Source organism: Leopardus geoffroyi, chromosome C3 (genome assembly GCF_018350155.1).
Source record: "Leopardus geoffroyi isolate Oge1 chromosome C3, O.geoffroyi_Oge1_pat1.0, whole genome shotgun sequence".
In the NCBI taxonomy this organism is placed as follows: Eukaryota; Metazoa; Chordata; class Mammalia; order Carnivora; family Felidae; genus Leopardus; species Leopardus geoffroyi.
Window position 1 is genome coordinate 147530048 of NC_059338.1, and position 12944 is coordinate 147542991.

Consider the following 12944-nt stretch of genomic DNA (forward strand, 5'->3'; position numbering starts at 1 on the left):
AAATAATTTTTTGAAATGTTTATTTATTTTTGAGAGAGAGAGAGAGAGAGCAAGAGAGCGTGCACGGACACACACACATTAGTGGGGAAGGGGCAGAGAGAGAGGGAGACAGAGAATCCAAAGCAGGCTCCACGCGCAAAGCGCTATGTGGGGCTTGAACCCACGAACTGGGAGATCATGACCTGATCCAAAGTTGGCCGCTCAACCAACTGAGCCACCCAGGGGCCCCGTGACTCAACTTGGCTAGCAAAGCCTTCGCTCTGGTAGGAATTAGATAAATTCCAGTTTGCTGCATGACCAGACCCTACACTTCTTGTGCCTTGACTGACACCTGCCCTCACACTGGAAGGAGAGCAGTCTCCTCGGAACGTGGAGGCCAGACCACTCTCACTGCGCTAAGGAAGTTAAAGACTGAGATAGGCCTGCGGCCTCAGGGACACAGACCCGAGGTGCCATCCTGCTTGCTCCGGTCAGGGGAGCCCTGTGTATCCCAGAAGCACCCATCTGCCTCCAGGAATGCTATCTTCATCTCCTATTTAAAGATTAAAAAAGAATTCTGTCCACGTTTATTTAGTTTTTTGAGAGAGAGAGAGAACGCATGTGTGCGCAAGTGGGGGAGGGACAGAGGGACAGGGAGACACATGATCTGAAGCACGCTCCACCCAGGCTCTGAGGTGTCAGCACAGAGCCTGACCTGGGGCTTGAACCCACGGACCGTGAGATCATGACCTGAGCTGAAGTCGGACGCCCAACTGACTGAGCCACCCAGGCGCCCCTCATCTTCTATTTAGGGCAGAATCTAATTGTTCTCATATACCAGTACAGTCTTTTTTAAAAGAAACAGATGTATAAGTCAAAATAAAAGTGCAGCTCGGTAACAGAAAATTTAATATGAAGATTAATTGTATTTAAATCATTCATGAGGATAATGTTAAAATTACTCCTAGCCCCCACACAGACTCTCCTCTGCAAAAATAAACCAGCTGTCCTTTCCAGAGAATACTGGCAGACTTCTTAAAGTATTCTTAATATTGTTTTCTTATTGGCAACATCTTGTAATAAACCCTACTGGATATGACACCAAGTAGTCAGATGTGGATTTTAAGGAGAGATTTTACTTTGGATTATAATTCTCTGTTACTAAATTTTGTTTGTTTATTTTGTGGTCTACAAAAGATAAAAGTTTTGGCAAAATGTGAATTCGTAAGCTTATTTAGTTATATTTTCACAGATATTAAGACATAAGCATAGGCCTTTTATATTAAAAAACCTTTCAGAACCTTGTTTAAATGGTAGAAATCTTAGAATCTGTACCAGATAGAAATATTATCAAAATATGAGTGTTTAAAATCAAATTATTCAGGAGTACCTGGGTGACTCAGTCGGTTGGTGGCTCAGCTGACTTCGGGTCAGGTCATGATCTCATGGTTCATGAGTTCGAGCCCCACATTGGGCTCTCTGCTGTCAGCACAGAGCCCACTTCAGATCCTCTGTCTCGCTCTCTCTCTGCCCTTCCCTCCCGCTTTCACTCTCTCTCTCTCTCTCAAAAATAAACATTTAGAAAAATAAATAAAATCAAATTATCCATGTTCAGGGGCCTAAAATAATGATGGATAAATATTATAGGAATACTGATAACAGGTTCCATTTACTGAATACTCTCTTGACTGCTCCTTTTTGCTGTACATTTCTTGCCAGAAAGTAAGTGTAATTATCCATGCTATATATATTCAGAATTAGAGGTTCAGAAAACTAAGTGAGTAAAGTCAAGATTCAAACTGAGCTTTCTTTCATCCCAATGCTCATGCGTTTTATATCACATGACTGCAATATGAAACGTGAAGAGTTGCAAGGATTCTAACCTATTTCTTTTCCTTCTAACATTTTTAAGCTCATGAAGCATATAGGACACTTTATAGTTGTGATGGCAAGATTTTTAATGTTCACTTTCTGAATTACATTGGAAACAAATGTAATAGAAAGATACAAATGTGATCCAAAAGTAAAAAGAAGAAAAAGAAAGAAATGAAAAAGAAAGAAAAGAAAAGAAAAAAGAAAAGAAAAAAGGAAAAGAAACTTAATCGGGGAAAAACATTTTCAAGAAAAAAGGCAACAGGTCAGGGCAGACCGCTGTTCCTCTGTACCAGTGAAAAAAGTCAGGTAAGTAACTAGAATCACATTTTTCTAAAGACATCAGAGAGCCGTGGAAGCAAAAAGATTGAATGAGCTAAGGTTTCTGAGAGGGAGGGCTCTTGGAAAAGAGAGCAGTCTGTCACCAGGTGTTTTTCCCCCCTGAGGGCACTTGCCCCCTGGAGGCGTGGGATGAGACTATAATGGGACACCGTAAGGTCAAGTGGAAGACCCAGGGTCCGTCTGTAACAAGGTCTCCTCAAACACACGGCTGGCCTTCTCAAGACATCTACCCAATGTGCAAGTCAGCCGGGGAAGGTGGGGGGCAGAAAGCCAGCTCAAAACCTCTGGAGGGGGCAATGGATGTCTCAGTCTTTCAAGACCCAGGACATAGAAACCCACTAGGCTCTGACTCTGGAGCCCAGGAGGAAATACCCGACGAATGGGGGAAAGCCAGAGGTTACCTACGTCTTATTGAAATTGCATCTGTCTCCAACTTATCTCAATACCTGTTAGTAGTCAAGTGGGGAAGCCCCTCATCCTCCCAGAGGAAATCCCTCCAAGGGAGATTCCTGGCTGGTGGATGCTATGACTCAACCTACACTGTCTCTTAATATGCAATGTGCACCTACAATGAAAACTGGGGGGAATGTGAAGAGACAGAAAAATGTGACAGAAGAAGCAAGTAACAGATACAGGCTCACAAACGCTATCAATATTGGATTGAGTAGCCAAGAATCAGATGGACAGAACTGATGGGGGATTTCATTGGAGAATTTAAGTGTATTGAAAAGAATCAATTGGACATACTGCTTTGAGAACAAAACACTTTCTGAAATGAACAACTCCCAAATGGTTTGACAAAAGACTGGGCACAGCAGAAGACAGGCTCAGTAAACTAAAACAAGGTCAAAAGAAAATATTCAAATTGAAGGAGAGAAAGACAGACCAAAAAAAAAAAAAAAAAAAGAAAGAAAGAAGGAAAATGGATGCAACAGAGCAACAAATAAGAAACACAAGGGAAGAAAGGGAAAATCTAACATGTATGGTTTGAGTCCCAGAAGCAGGAGAGAAGGAAACAGGTAAGAAGCAAAATCTGAAAGACGTTGAGTGAAAAATTTCCAAAATTCATGAAAGATATCAATCTACAGATATAAGAAAATGAGGGAGTTGAATGCAGGATAAATATAAAGCCACACCACCTTTATTCTAACTGTGGCAAGCCAAAACCAAAGAGAAAAACTGTAAGTCAGCCAGAGGAAAAAGTCATGTGACCTTTGGAGAAGCAGGACCTTACAACAAAAACTATAGAAGACAACAGATAATGGTGGGAGATCGTAAAGGCAAGGCACAGCCTGGGATGTGACATACACGTAGACACACGCACACTTTTGACTTATATCCAGAATATATAAAGATCTCTCTTTTTTTTAAAAGTAGTTTTCATGCCCAGGGTGGAGCCCAACACAGGGCTTGAACTCACGACCCTGAGACCAAGACCTGAGCTGAGATCAAGAGTCAGATGCTTAACCGACTAAGCCACCCAGGTGCCCCAGAATGTATAAAGAACTCTTATGGATCAAAAAGAAGACAGACAACACAATGGAAGAACGGGTCAAAGGCTTGTAGAGGCAGTTTACAATAGATGACATATGAACGGCCAACAAAAAGATGGTCAACATCATTAGTAATCGGGGGAATACGAACTAAAACCACAGTGAATTACCACTACACTGCCACCAGGATGACCGAATTACAGGGGTGGACGACGCTAAGTGCTGGTGAGGATGGGGTGTAAATTGGCTTGGGGTGTAAAACAGTTTGAAAAACTGATAGTATCTAGTATCTAAACACACACTGGATCCATTATCTGGCGGTCTCACTCCTGGGCATCCAATGGAAATAGGGCTTATGTTTGTCAAAAGACATGAATAAGAATATTAATATTAGCATTATTCTCAATAGCCCCACACTAGAAAACAACTCAAATGTCCTTCAAAAGTGAAACAGTTAAACGAACTGTGTTGTGTTAACACAAAGGAACACTGGGCAGCACTGAAAAATCACGAGTCACAATATGCAACAACGAGCGAATCTCAAAAAAAAAAATGCTGAGTTAAAGAACCAGATGCAAAGATTACGTACTATGTAATTCCATATGAAGTTCAAAAAAAAAAAAAAAAAGGCTCAGCTAATACAGCTGACCCTTAAAAAACATGCGGGTTGGGGTGCTGACCGCCCCCATACGGTTGAAAATCTGCCTAAAATTTTTGACTCTCCCCCAAATTTCACAGCCTCCTGTTGATTGGCTGCCTCACCAACAGCATAAACAGTCTATTAACACATATTTTGTATGTTATACGCACTATATACTGTATTCTTACAATAGAGTAAGCTAGAGAAAAGAAAACATTACTAAGAAAATCATAAGAGGGGCGCCTGGGTGGCTCAGTCGGTTAAGCGTCTGACTTCGGCTCAGGTCATGATCTCATGGTTTGTGAGTTCGAGCCCCGCATCGGGCTCGCTCTGTGCTGACGGCTCAGAGCCTGGAGCCTGCTTCTGATTCTGTGCCCCTCTCTCTCTATCCCTCCCCGACCAGTGCTCTGTCTCTGTCTCTAAAGAATAAATAAGTGTAAAAAAAAAAAAATTAAAAAAAAAAAAAAGAAAGAAAACCATAAGAGAAAATACTTTTAGAGTACTATCCTGTATCCAAAAAAAAAAAAAAAATCCATGTGTAAGTTGACCTCAGAGCCTGGAGCCTGCTTCTGATTCTGTGCCCCTCTCTCTCTATCCCTCCCCGACCAGTGCTCTGTCTCTGTCTCTAAAGAATAAATAAGTGTAAAAAAAAAAAAATTAAAAAAAAAAAAAATCCATGTGTAAGTTGACCTAAGCAGTTCAAACCCGTTGTTCAGGGGTCAACTGTATATGGTTTGAGAACTTAAAACAGCTGTTGGTTACCTGTGGGAGTAAAGACTGGGAGGAAGCAAGAGGGGGCCTTATGGATAGCTAAAATTATCCTGTACCTTGATCTAAAGCAGTGGGGAGTGATCTTGCCCCCAGAAAACATTTAGCAATGTCTGGAGACATTTGTCATTGTCCCATCTAGGGAAGGGTGCTATAGGCATCCAGGGGTAGAGGGCAGGGATACTGCTCAACACCCTACAATGCACAGGACAGTCTCCCAAACAGGGAGGTAGTCAATCCAAAATGTCAGTGATGCTAAGGTGGAGAAATGCTGGTCTCGATAGTTACACGGCGGTATACTCACGTAAGGTTTATTAAGTTGTACATTTAAGATGTGCACACTTTCCTGTAAGTTATGACTCAAATAAACAAAGGTAAAAGCAATAACAAATGTCACAAAAGTATGTTTAGCTCCTCACTGAAATTTAGCAAACTTCTGTAGAAACTTTGTTTCAGTGTTACAAACAGTCTAACTCAATAGCGTCCTAATGACCTGCATTTGCCAGGAATTACATTAAGTCAGAACTCTTTTTGTACTGTTACCATTAAATACCCAGAAGCATCTATACACTCCTATATAGGAGAAGACATATGAATTAGTATCTGGGTTATTGCTAGGAATGGATATCTGTAGAAATATAATAAAGGTCCAGTTAAAATCTTGGATTGGGAGTAACCTGTTCTGTGAGTGTTCTGCAAGACGAGCAAACATTTCTAATAAATTTTAAGTTGATACACGAGAGACGTCTTGCAATACGAGTAGTATGTGATGCTGAATGCCACGGGATCACAAGTGAACCAATGGTTCTTCTCTCCCTCCCTCCCTCCCTCTCTCACTGCAGGATTGTGCGTGATTACCAACGCAATGCCACATTTCCACAAAATCCTCAAAAGGAGGCAAAAGCAAGTGTCATCGGACAGGTTCCTTGTTAAAATTGCATAAAACAAAAAAGATTCCATTGAGCCAATAGATAGCAGTGATTCCATTATGATAGTGGAAGTTGTCCTACACAGTAATGCTCCTCTCTCTTGTCTCCCTCGTATCAGTCACAAGGGTTTTCAAAGGTAAGTGCAGGTTAATTTGCTTTTCTTTATATTTTGTATTTTCTTTATTATTTGTATTATATTATGATATTGTAATCATTTTTAAAAATTTTTTAATATTTAATCTTGAGAGAGAGAGAGAGTGAGAGAGTGTGCGAGCATGCGGGGCAGGGGCAGACAGAGGGAGACACAGAATCCGAAGCAGGATCCAGACTCTTAGCTGAGAGCATACAGCATGACATGGGACTCAAACTCTTGAACTGCGAGATCATGACCTGAGGCGAAGTGGGGTGCTTAACCGACTGAGCCACCCAGGCGCCCCTGTAATCATTTTTATATGATTATTTTGGGGTTGTGGAATGAATCATGTGAGTTTCCATTATTTCTTATGGAGAAATCCTCTTTGATACACAAGTGCTTTGGATTACAAGCATGTTTCCGGAATGAATCATGCTCGCAAGCCAAGGTTTTACTGTATATGGTATAAAGTCCACACTTTTGGGATTTTCTTGGAGCCGTCAGAAGGTAACAGAAAAACAAACGTGTACTTTTAAGCAGTAGTCTAAGCTTGGTTCCAAAGGTAATCACTTATCACTGATTACCAAGAAATTAAGAAATCTACTGGTACCTTAGGTCTCATTCTTACTCCACCCTGAGATGTAAAATTCATTTGCAAAGGTGGGTAAGGCATACGTTGCCTCATGCTTTCCGCTGTCTTGCCATAAATGCAACAGCTCTGTAAGTTTCAGTTGATCCAGCCAGCCAGCCCTAGAAGGGTGACAAGTGCTAGGTGTTGCCAGCCTCAGAACTGCACCACGAACCTGTGTTCTAGCTCTTGAGCAGATACTGCTCAGGTAGCGTTAGAGGCGATGGGCACCTAACAGAGATAAACCAGACAACAAAGGATACTCCTCTACGTCACTGCTGGGCGACTAACAACCCCCTGCTGGGTTGTAACCCAGGACCTCGGGGAGTCAAACTGCTAAGTAACCGCAGGAGATGCCATTGTCTAAAATCCAAATGCTAACTGTATTTCAAAAGGGTTCTACAGTTTAGCGTAGAGTTACATAATTAGTAGAAATTGAGCACTTCCAAACCAGAACAGTTAACTGGCTTTAAAAAAAAAAATCAGTGAAATAATCGAAGTAAAACATCACTGCTGGGCAACAGGGCTGATGATGCCTATTTCACAAATGAGTCCCCATGCAAATAGCTAGAATCTAATCAGCCGGATTCGAATCAGGGTGATTTCTTCTATGACTCCATAACATATACTATCACTTCATGCTTTCACTCATATCACACTCGCGTGTGAATGGCTGCTGCAAAAGCTTATTCAATTGTACTACGAACTGACTCACCCATGCAGGGTTGTCTAAACTCTCGAGCTGCTCAAGGTAAAATTCAGGGACCATCTCGATAGCACCGGGTAGTCAATGACTCACACTTATTATACTAAAGGCTAAGCTCTGACTCAGAGTGAACCCTGTTAGTTGCTGACACCATACGTAGTTGAACAGAAGAAGGTCACATTGTGAGTCACCTGGTGGTGCACCAAAAACCAACTTGAAATATTCCCAATTGGATAGTGATTCACATTATAATCAGATCGGGACTTGACTTAACACATGTGATTTCAAAACTCAGTTCTGCTGAACGGGCTTGGGAGACTGCTACAAGGTCACTCCCTACTTAATGCCCTGTATTTCTGTCTAAGAATACACGGTAGGGGAGGTGTACAGAGGTGCAAAGTCAAGGGTAAAACATCCAGTTCGCCCACTGGAAAGAACCATGGTCTCCCTCTTCAAGGACGCGAGCACAGTTCCTAGAAGGGCCTTCTTCGGAAGACACATCATTCTTATAATCTTAAATGACTCTGCCAGGCCAGATGCTTCCTTGAAAGGTTCTGCCATAGAATTCCTAAACTGTTCTGTGAGGGCTGGACCTTGAGGTTACCAGCTGCATCTGTCCATGGAAGGTGAATGTCATTAGTCATTAGACTGCCACATGCAGAAATGAAAGAACTGTAGGATTTTGGGATTGATATTCAGGTGCCTGGAATGGAAGTCATTTAAAAGTGACTGCATTAAAATCAGAAAGCGTTTTTTCTCTTTCATTCTTGCTTGTCCACAAAGTCTGGAACAATAAAATCTCCTTGCTATGTAATTTTGAAGGCCTTTCCTAAAAAGCTCTCTTAAGTCAGCAGGAGGGAGATTTTAAGAATTTACAAAAAGCTCAAAAGTGATTTCTAAGGTAAAACTGCTCCAAGGGATTAATAGAACATACAACCAAATGCAGACTTCGGTGGCACCCTGAATTCCAATGCTGGCTCTCCCTTTAGGTTGATCTGTGATCTCAGTCTACCTTAGGTAAGTTATGAGGGTCTACCTTCCACTGTGAGAGACCATAATCAAGCTGTGGGACAAGAATAGCCAAATTACTGCCCGGTCTTTCTTGTGTTGTATATAACACATGGCTTCTAGTTTCCTATTTGTTAAAGGTTCATAAATCTGTAGCAAACAGGAAAACATCAGCCTGGTTATGTAGGAGCCCTAAGGAGCGGGTCAGGACACCTAATTCTAATCATATTTGGGGCCCTATTTAACTGGAGATCTTCAGTAAGGAACTCTACCCTCACTGAATGTTTCCTCAGCTGTAAAGTGAAGGAATCTGACTTTTATCATTCTAGGTATTTTGTCTTTCTTTCCTCTTAAAGTGATCTCTGTGACCAATCTGGGGCTCAAACTCACAACCCAGAGGTCAACAGTTGCATGCTCTAGGGACTGAACCAGCCAGATGCCCCTATCTTTCTATATTCTTTTTGGCTAAAATGTTTATAATCTCATCTTAGAGGAGTCGGCATTTCTAGCTCCCAAGGTAAGTTTCCAGATGCTCTTATATATAATTGACCTGGTGCAATATTTTAAGGCAGACATTGGATTTTCTGTATATACTATGACCTAACGTGTATTTTTTATACCTACCTGTTTTACAAAGTGAAGTATCTTGAAGGTTAGAGATAATTTTCTTAAAATGCTGTTTGAAATGTGTATGCAAATATTTCATAATTATTTGACATAGAGTCGAGATGATGTAGAAATGCACTGTATCTAACATTTACATATCAACATAGAAAATATTTACTGTTTTTCTCATTTTGGTGATGGATATCTTCTACTTTATTATAGCATACCAAAAAAATGCATTTTGTTCCTGATCTTTTTCTATACTGTTTTGAAGGCGACTTAGCCAATTTAGCATAAATACAGTAACAGTAATAACAGTTTTTGTTTGGCATGTGGCAGAGCTCTAATGTATTAATTTACAGAATGTTGGCAGCTGCCCTATCAGGTAGAGCTTTTTTCTTATTCTCATACTGCAGACGATAAAACAAAGGCACTAAACGTTAAGTAACTTGCCTGAGGTCACACACCGAGGCTGGGATTTGAATTCAGAGTTTCAGAGCTCAGGACTCTGACCTATCGGGCAATAGGGCCTCTCATACGCATTACTGATACGAGATACAAAAGATGCCACCCACTGAGAAGAGAGGATGAGGCACAGCAGAGGTTATGAACAAAAATTAGGTTAGGAGCAAAACCAAGAATTTCCAGAGAGTCATATCATTACAAATGTCCTTGCCAAGTCTGGGGAGGAAGTCAGTTCATTTCTTGAACTCAGGACCCTTGTTTAGTCAATTCCATAATCTGGAACCACTAGAAGCAAACTGAAGCCAAGCCACGCAAGGGCCCTGGGCCCCGGAGGAGGGGGACAGACCTAAGTGGGGTGAATGGAGACTGGAGCAGGAGCTCAGGCTCTCCCCATACTCCAGGGGCAATACGGAGCCAAGAGGGCGGGTGACTGCTTCTGCCAGGCTGTGGACGAGAGGAGTCCAGCCCGCACACAAGGCGCCGGGCGCGGTTGGGACGCCCAACCAACTCCAGCCAGTCCGCCCGGTTGGGACAGCCGGGGTCCAAAGGCGCGACGGGCCTCCGCCGGATTCAGAGAAGCAAAGGAAGGCAGGCGAGAGTTCCCCTCGAGCGCGCTCCTTCTCCGGGACGGAAACCATTCACGTTCACTCCTCTAACCTGGCGGCCGCGGGCGCAGCAGCTGCAGCAGCAGCAGCAGCACGCCGGGTTCCCAGCCCGCGCCCCCGCTCCGGCTTCGAGCACCATCCACCGCCGCGTCCCGACCGCTGCTCGGGTCGCGCGCAGGGCCTGGCCGCCCGCCGGGATCTTCCTCTGAAACTGGCGAGTCCGGAAAACCCACTCCCGTCTCCGAGCGCCGCCTCCACCGGGGCCCTTCCCCGCCCACTCACCCCCACGCGGGGTGGGCGGGTCGCCGAGCGCAAACCCCTCCGGGGCGCACAGTTTCCCGCCCACTCCCCGGACGCCGCGCACTCAGACCCCGCCCGAAGACGCCCACCCGCTCGCGGCTCGCAGCCCCCTCCGAGGCCCCTCCCCCGCCCACTCCCCACAGCTGGGGGAGGGGAGTCGCCAAGCACACAGACCCCCCCCCGCCCCCACCCCGCCGCACGTCTCCCGGTGCCCTCCTGCCGGCGCGAGGCCCCTCCTCGGTCCCCGGCGCGCGCACGCCCCCTTCCAGTCCCCGCAGCCGGGGCGCCCCGACTCGCTCCAACTTACCGAGCGCAGCTCCGAGAGTGCGGAAGACCCAACCGCCAGGGTTTTTTGCTCCAGAAAAACACCCGCGGTGCCCGCACCTTAACCGCCGTGGCCAAGGCTGGGGGCACAGTTCAGTCCATTCTATTTTCAAGAGCTTAAGCGCAGACCCTCCAGGGTCCGGCTTCCCGCGCCCACCTGCCGGGTCCCCCGCCTGAGTTGCGCTTTTCCTAAAGGGAGGCTCTGCGAGTCAGGGAGTGTCTCCTCTTCCTTCCCACCTGCGCTCCAGCTGCCCGCCTCCAGCGCCCGGCCGCTTCCTCGCCCTTCTCCCTACCGGTGAGAACGCCGACGTTTCCACCGCCTGGATGGAGTTCCCCACAGCTACTTCGGGGCTCAGTACGCATTTCAGGCTTCAAAGGCCACCCTCCCGCGTCCTCTACCCACTCACTGACCTCAGGCCACGGAGGTTGAGTCGTGCGGACGGCCGGGTGGACCCGGCAGAAACTGATCCTGGGGGCTGGACGCCCCCCTGGGGACCCAGGCACACCCTCAGCCCATACACCCCCACGGTACGCACTGACCAACCTACGCGGCTGGACCCGCGGATGAGGCGACCGACCCGCTCCCGCCACCGCGGCGACAACGAGGGCTCCGGGCCCTGCGTGCGCGCCCCGCTCCGCCCCGGCCACTTCCCACCCCGAGGCCTTAGGGTGAGTCCGAGAGGGGGCAGGGGGGCTGGGGATGCGGGGTACTCACGCTTCCACCGTCCGCGCGGCCAGCCGGAGGGGAAGCTCCGGCCAGCTCGCCTCCGTCGGCCGTGCGCATGCGTCCCGCGTGTGCCTTATTTCTTATCACAATACCAACTGGTGGCTTTACTACGCCCGCGGTCGCTCTCCCCGGTTTTCCTCTTCCTCCGGCTCGGTCTTTCCTCTCGCCGCCTTCTCCCTCCTTCAAGCTCCCTCCGCTCTGCCTCCTCCCCGCCCCCTCACTCCCTCCTCCCGGGCCGGGCTATCCCGGTCTCGCCTCCCTCTGGCGGCGGCGCGCTCCACTGCGGCGGGGGTCCGGGGGTCGCCCCAGGCTCCAAGCCGGACCCAATCCGCGGCGGGACTGTAGCCCCCTCCTCCGGCCCGGGATTAGGCAGAATCGAGGGTGTGGGCGCGGAGCCGGGCGAGCGCGGAGGTCGTCTGCAACCCCCCCTCTGCGCTCCCTCCGCTTCGGCGCGCGGGGGCCGAGCGAGACTCCGCTGTGCCGGAATGCTTGCTCAGACCTTGTGAATGAAGGAGGGCGGAGGGAGGTGCGAGTGCGAGTGTGCGGGGGGTGCGCCCCGAGCGGAGGGGGTGCTCACGCCGTGGACTCCCCCGCCTCTGGAGGGCAGCCCCCTACCTTCTCTCTTTCCCCGGGCTTCTCCTAGCTCTGCCCTCCCCCTTCCCCCCGTGCAGCTTCGTCCCACCCCCGTGCAGCTTCAGCCTCTGCTGGTCCCTCTCTGGAAAGGGGTTCCACGCCCTCTTCCTGCCGCCGTTGCCGGACGCCCCACCGGGGTGGGGGTGGGGAGGTGGGGGCTGGCTGGCTCCGGGTTCCGGATCCCGCTGAGACCCCAGGCTGCTGCCTTCCGTCCCCAGGGGCTCCGAAGTCTGGGGGTAGGGAGAGCCCTGAAGGGGGGGGTGGTGGTGGTGGGGAACGCTGCCGCCCAGCTCTGCGGGCACAGAGCATCGAGTGTCCCTATACACCCCGCCGCGTGCCCTCGGGAGCGAGGCGCAGGCGGAGGCCGGAGCCCTGCGCCGGAGCTCGGAGGGCTAAACTGAAGCTGGAAGCTGACCTGACACAAAAATAACATCACGTCATTTCCTCCCCGGCCTCCAGAGCTTGCCGACGCTGAGGGCAGGGGAGTGGGAGCGCGAGGTGGGGGCGGAGGCGCGTCGGGGGTAGGCTTGGAGGAAGGGGGTTGAGCGACGCGCTGAGAGCGAGAGTTTGAGAAGCAGGCTCAGGAAGGGCGAGGGCTCCCTCCCACTTGCATTGACACTGGAAGGAAATGGTCCAGGGAAAAGTAGCTTCGAGGGTCTACTACGGAAAGGGGGTGTCAGGCGAGGCGCCGGCTCCTTTTCCTTGAACGTGCTCAGGCCTCTCGACTTTACCACCCAAACTCTCTGTCCCGCGCCCCCCTGCCCCTTGCTGGCCAGAGCCCCTGCT

The 12944-nt window shown here is 48.0% G+C and overlaps 1 protein-coding gene across 3 annotated transcripts in view; it reads right to left on the reverse strand.

Moving 5' to 3' along the window:
- Positions 1–12944, reverse strand: part of RGS20 (regulator of G protein signaling 20) — an 86632-nt gene that overhangs the window by 46733 nt on the left and 26955 nt on the right. The window contains exon 1 of one of the 3 annotated variants that reach the window (XM_045455313.1): positions 11514–12162. The exons of the other annotated variants lie outside the window; for them this stretch is intronic. Coding sequence (XP_045311269.1) covers positions 11514–11582 — 69 coding nt within the window. The 5' untranslated portion in view covers positions 11583–12162. Of the gene's footprint in view, positions 1–11513; positions 12163–12944 lie in introns of those variants that run through there. 3 annotated transcript variants of the gene reach the window in all.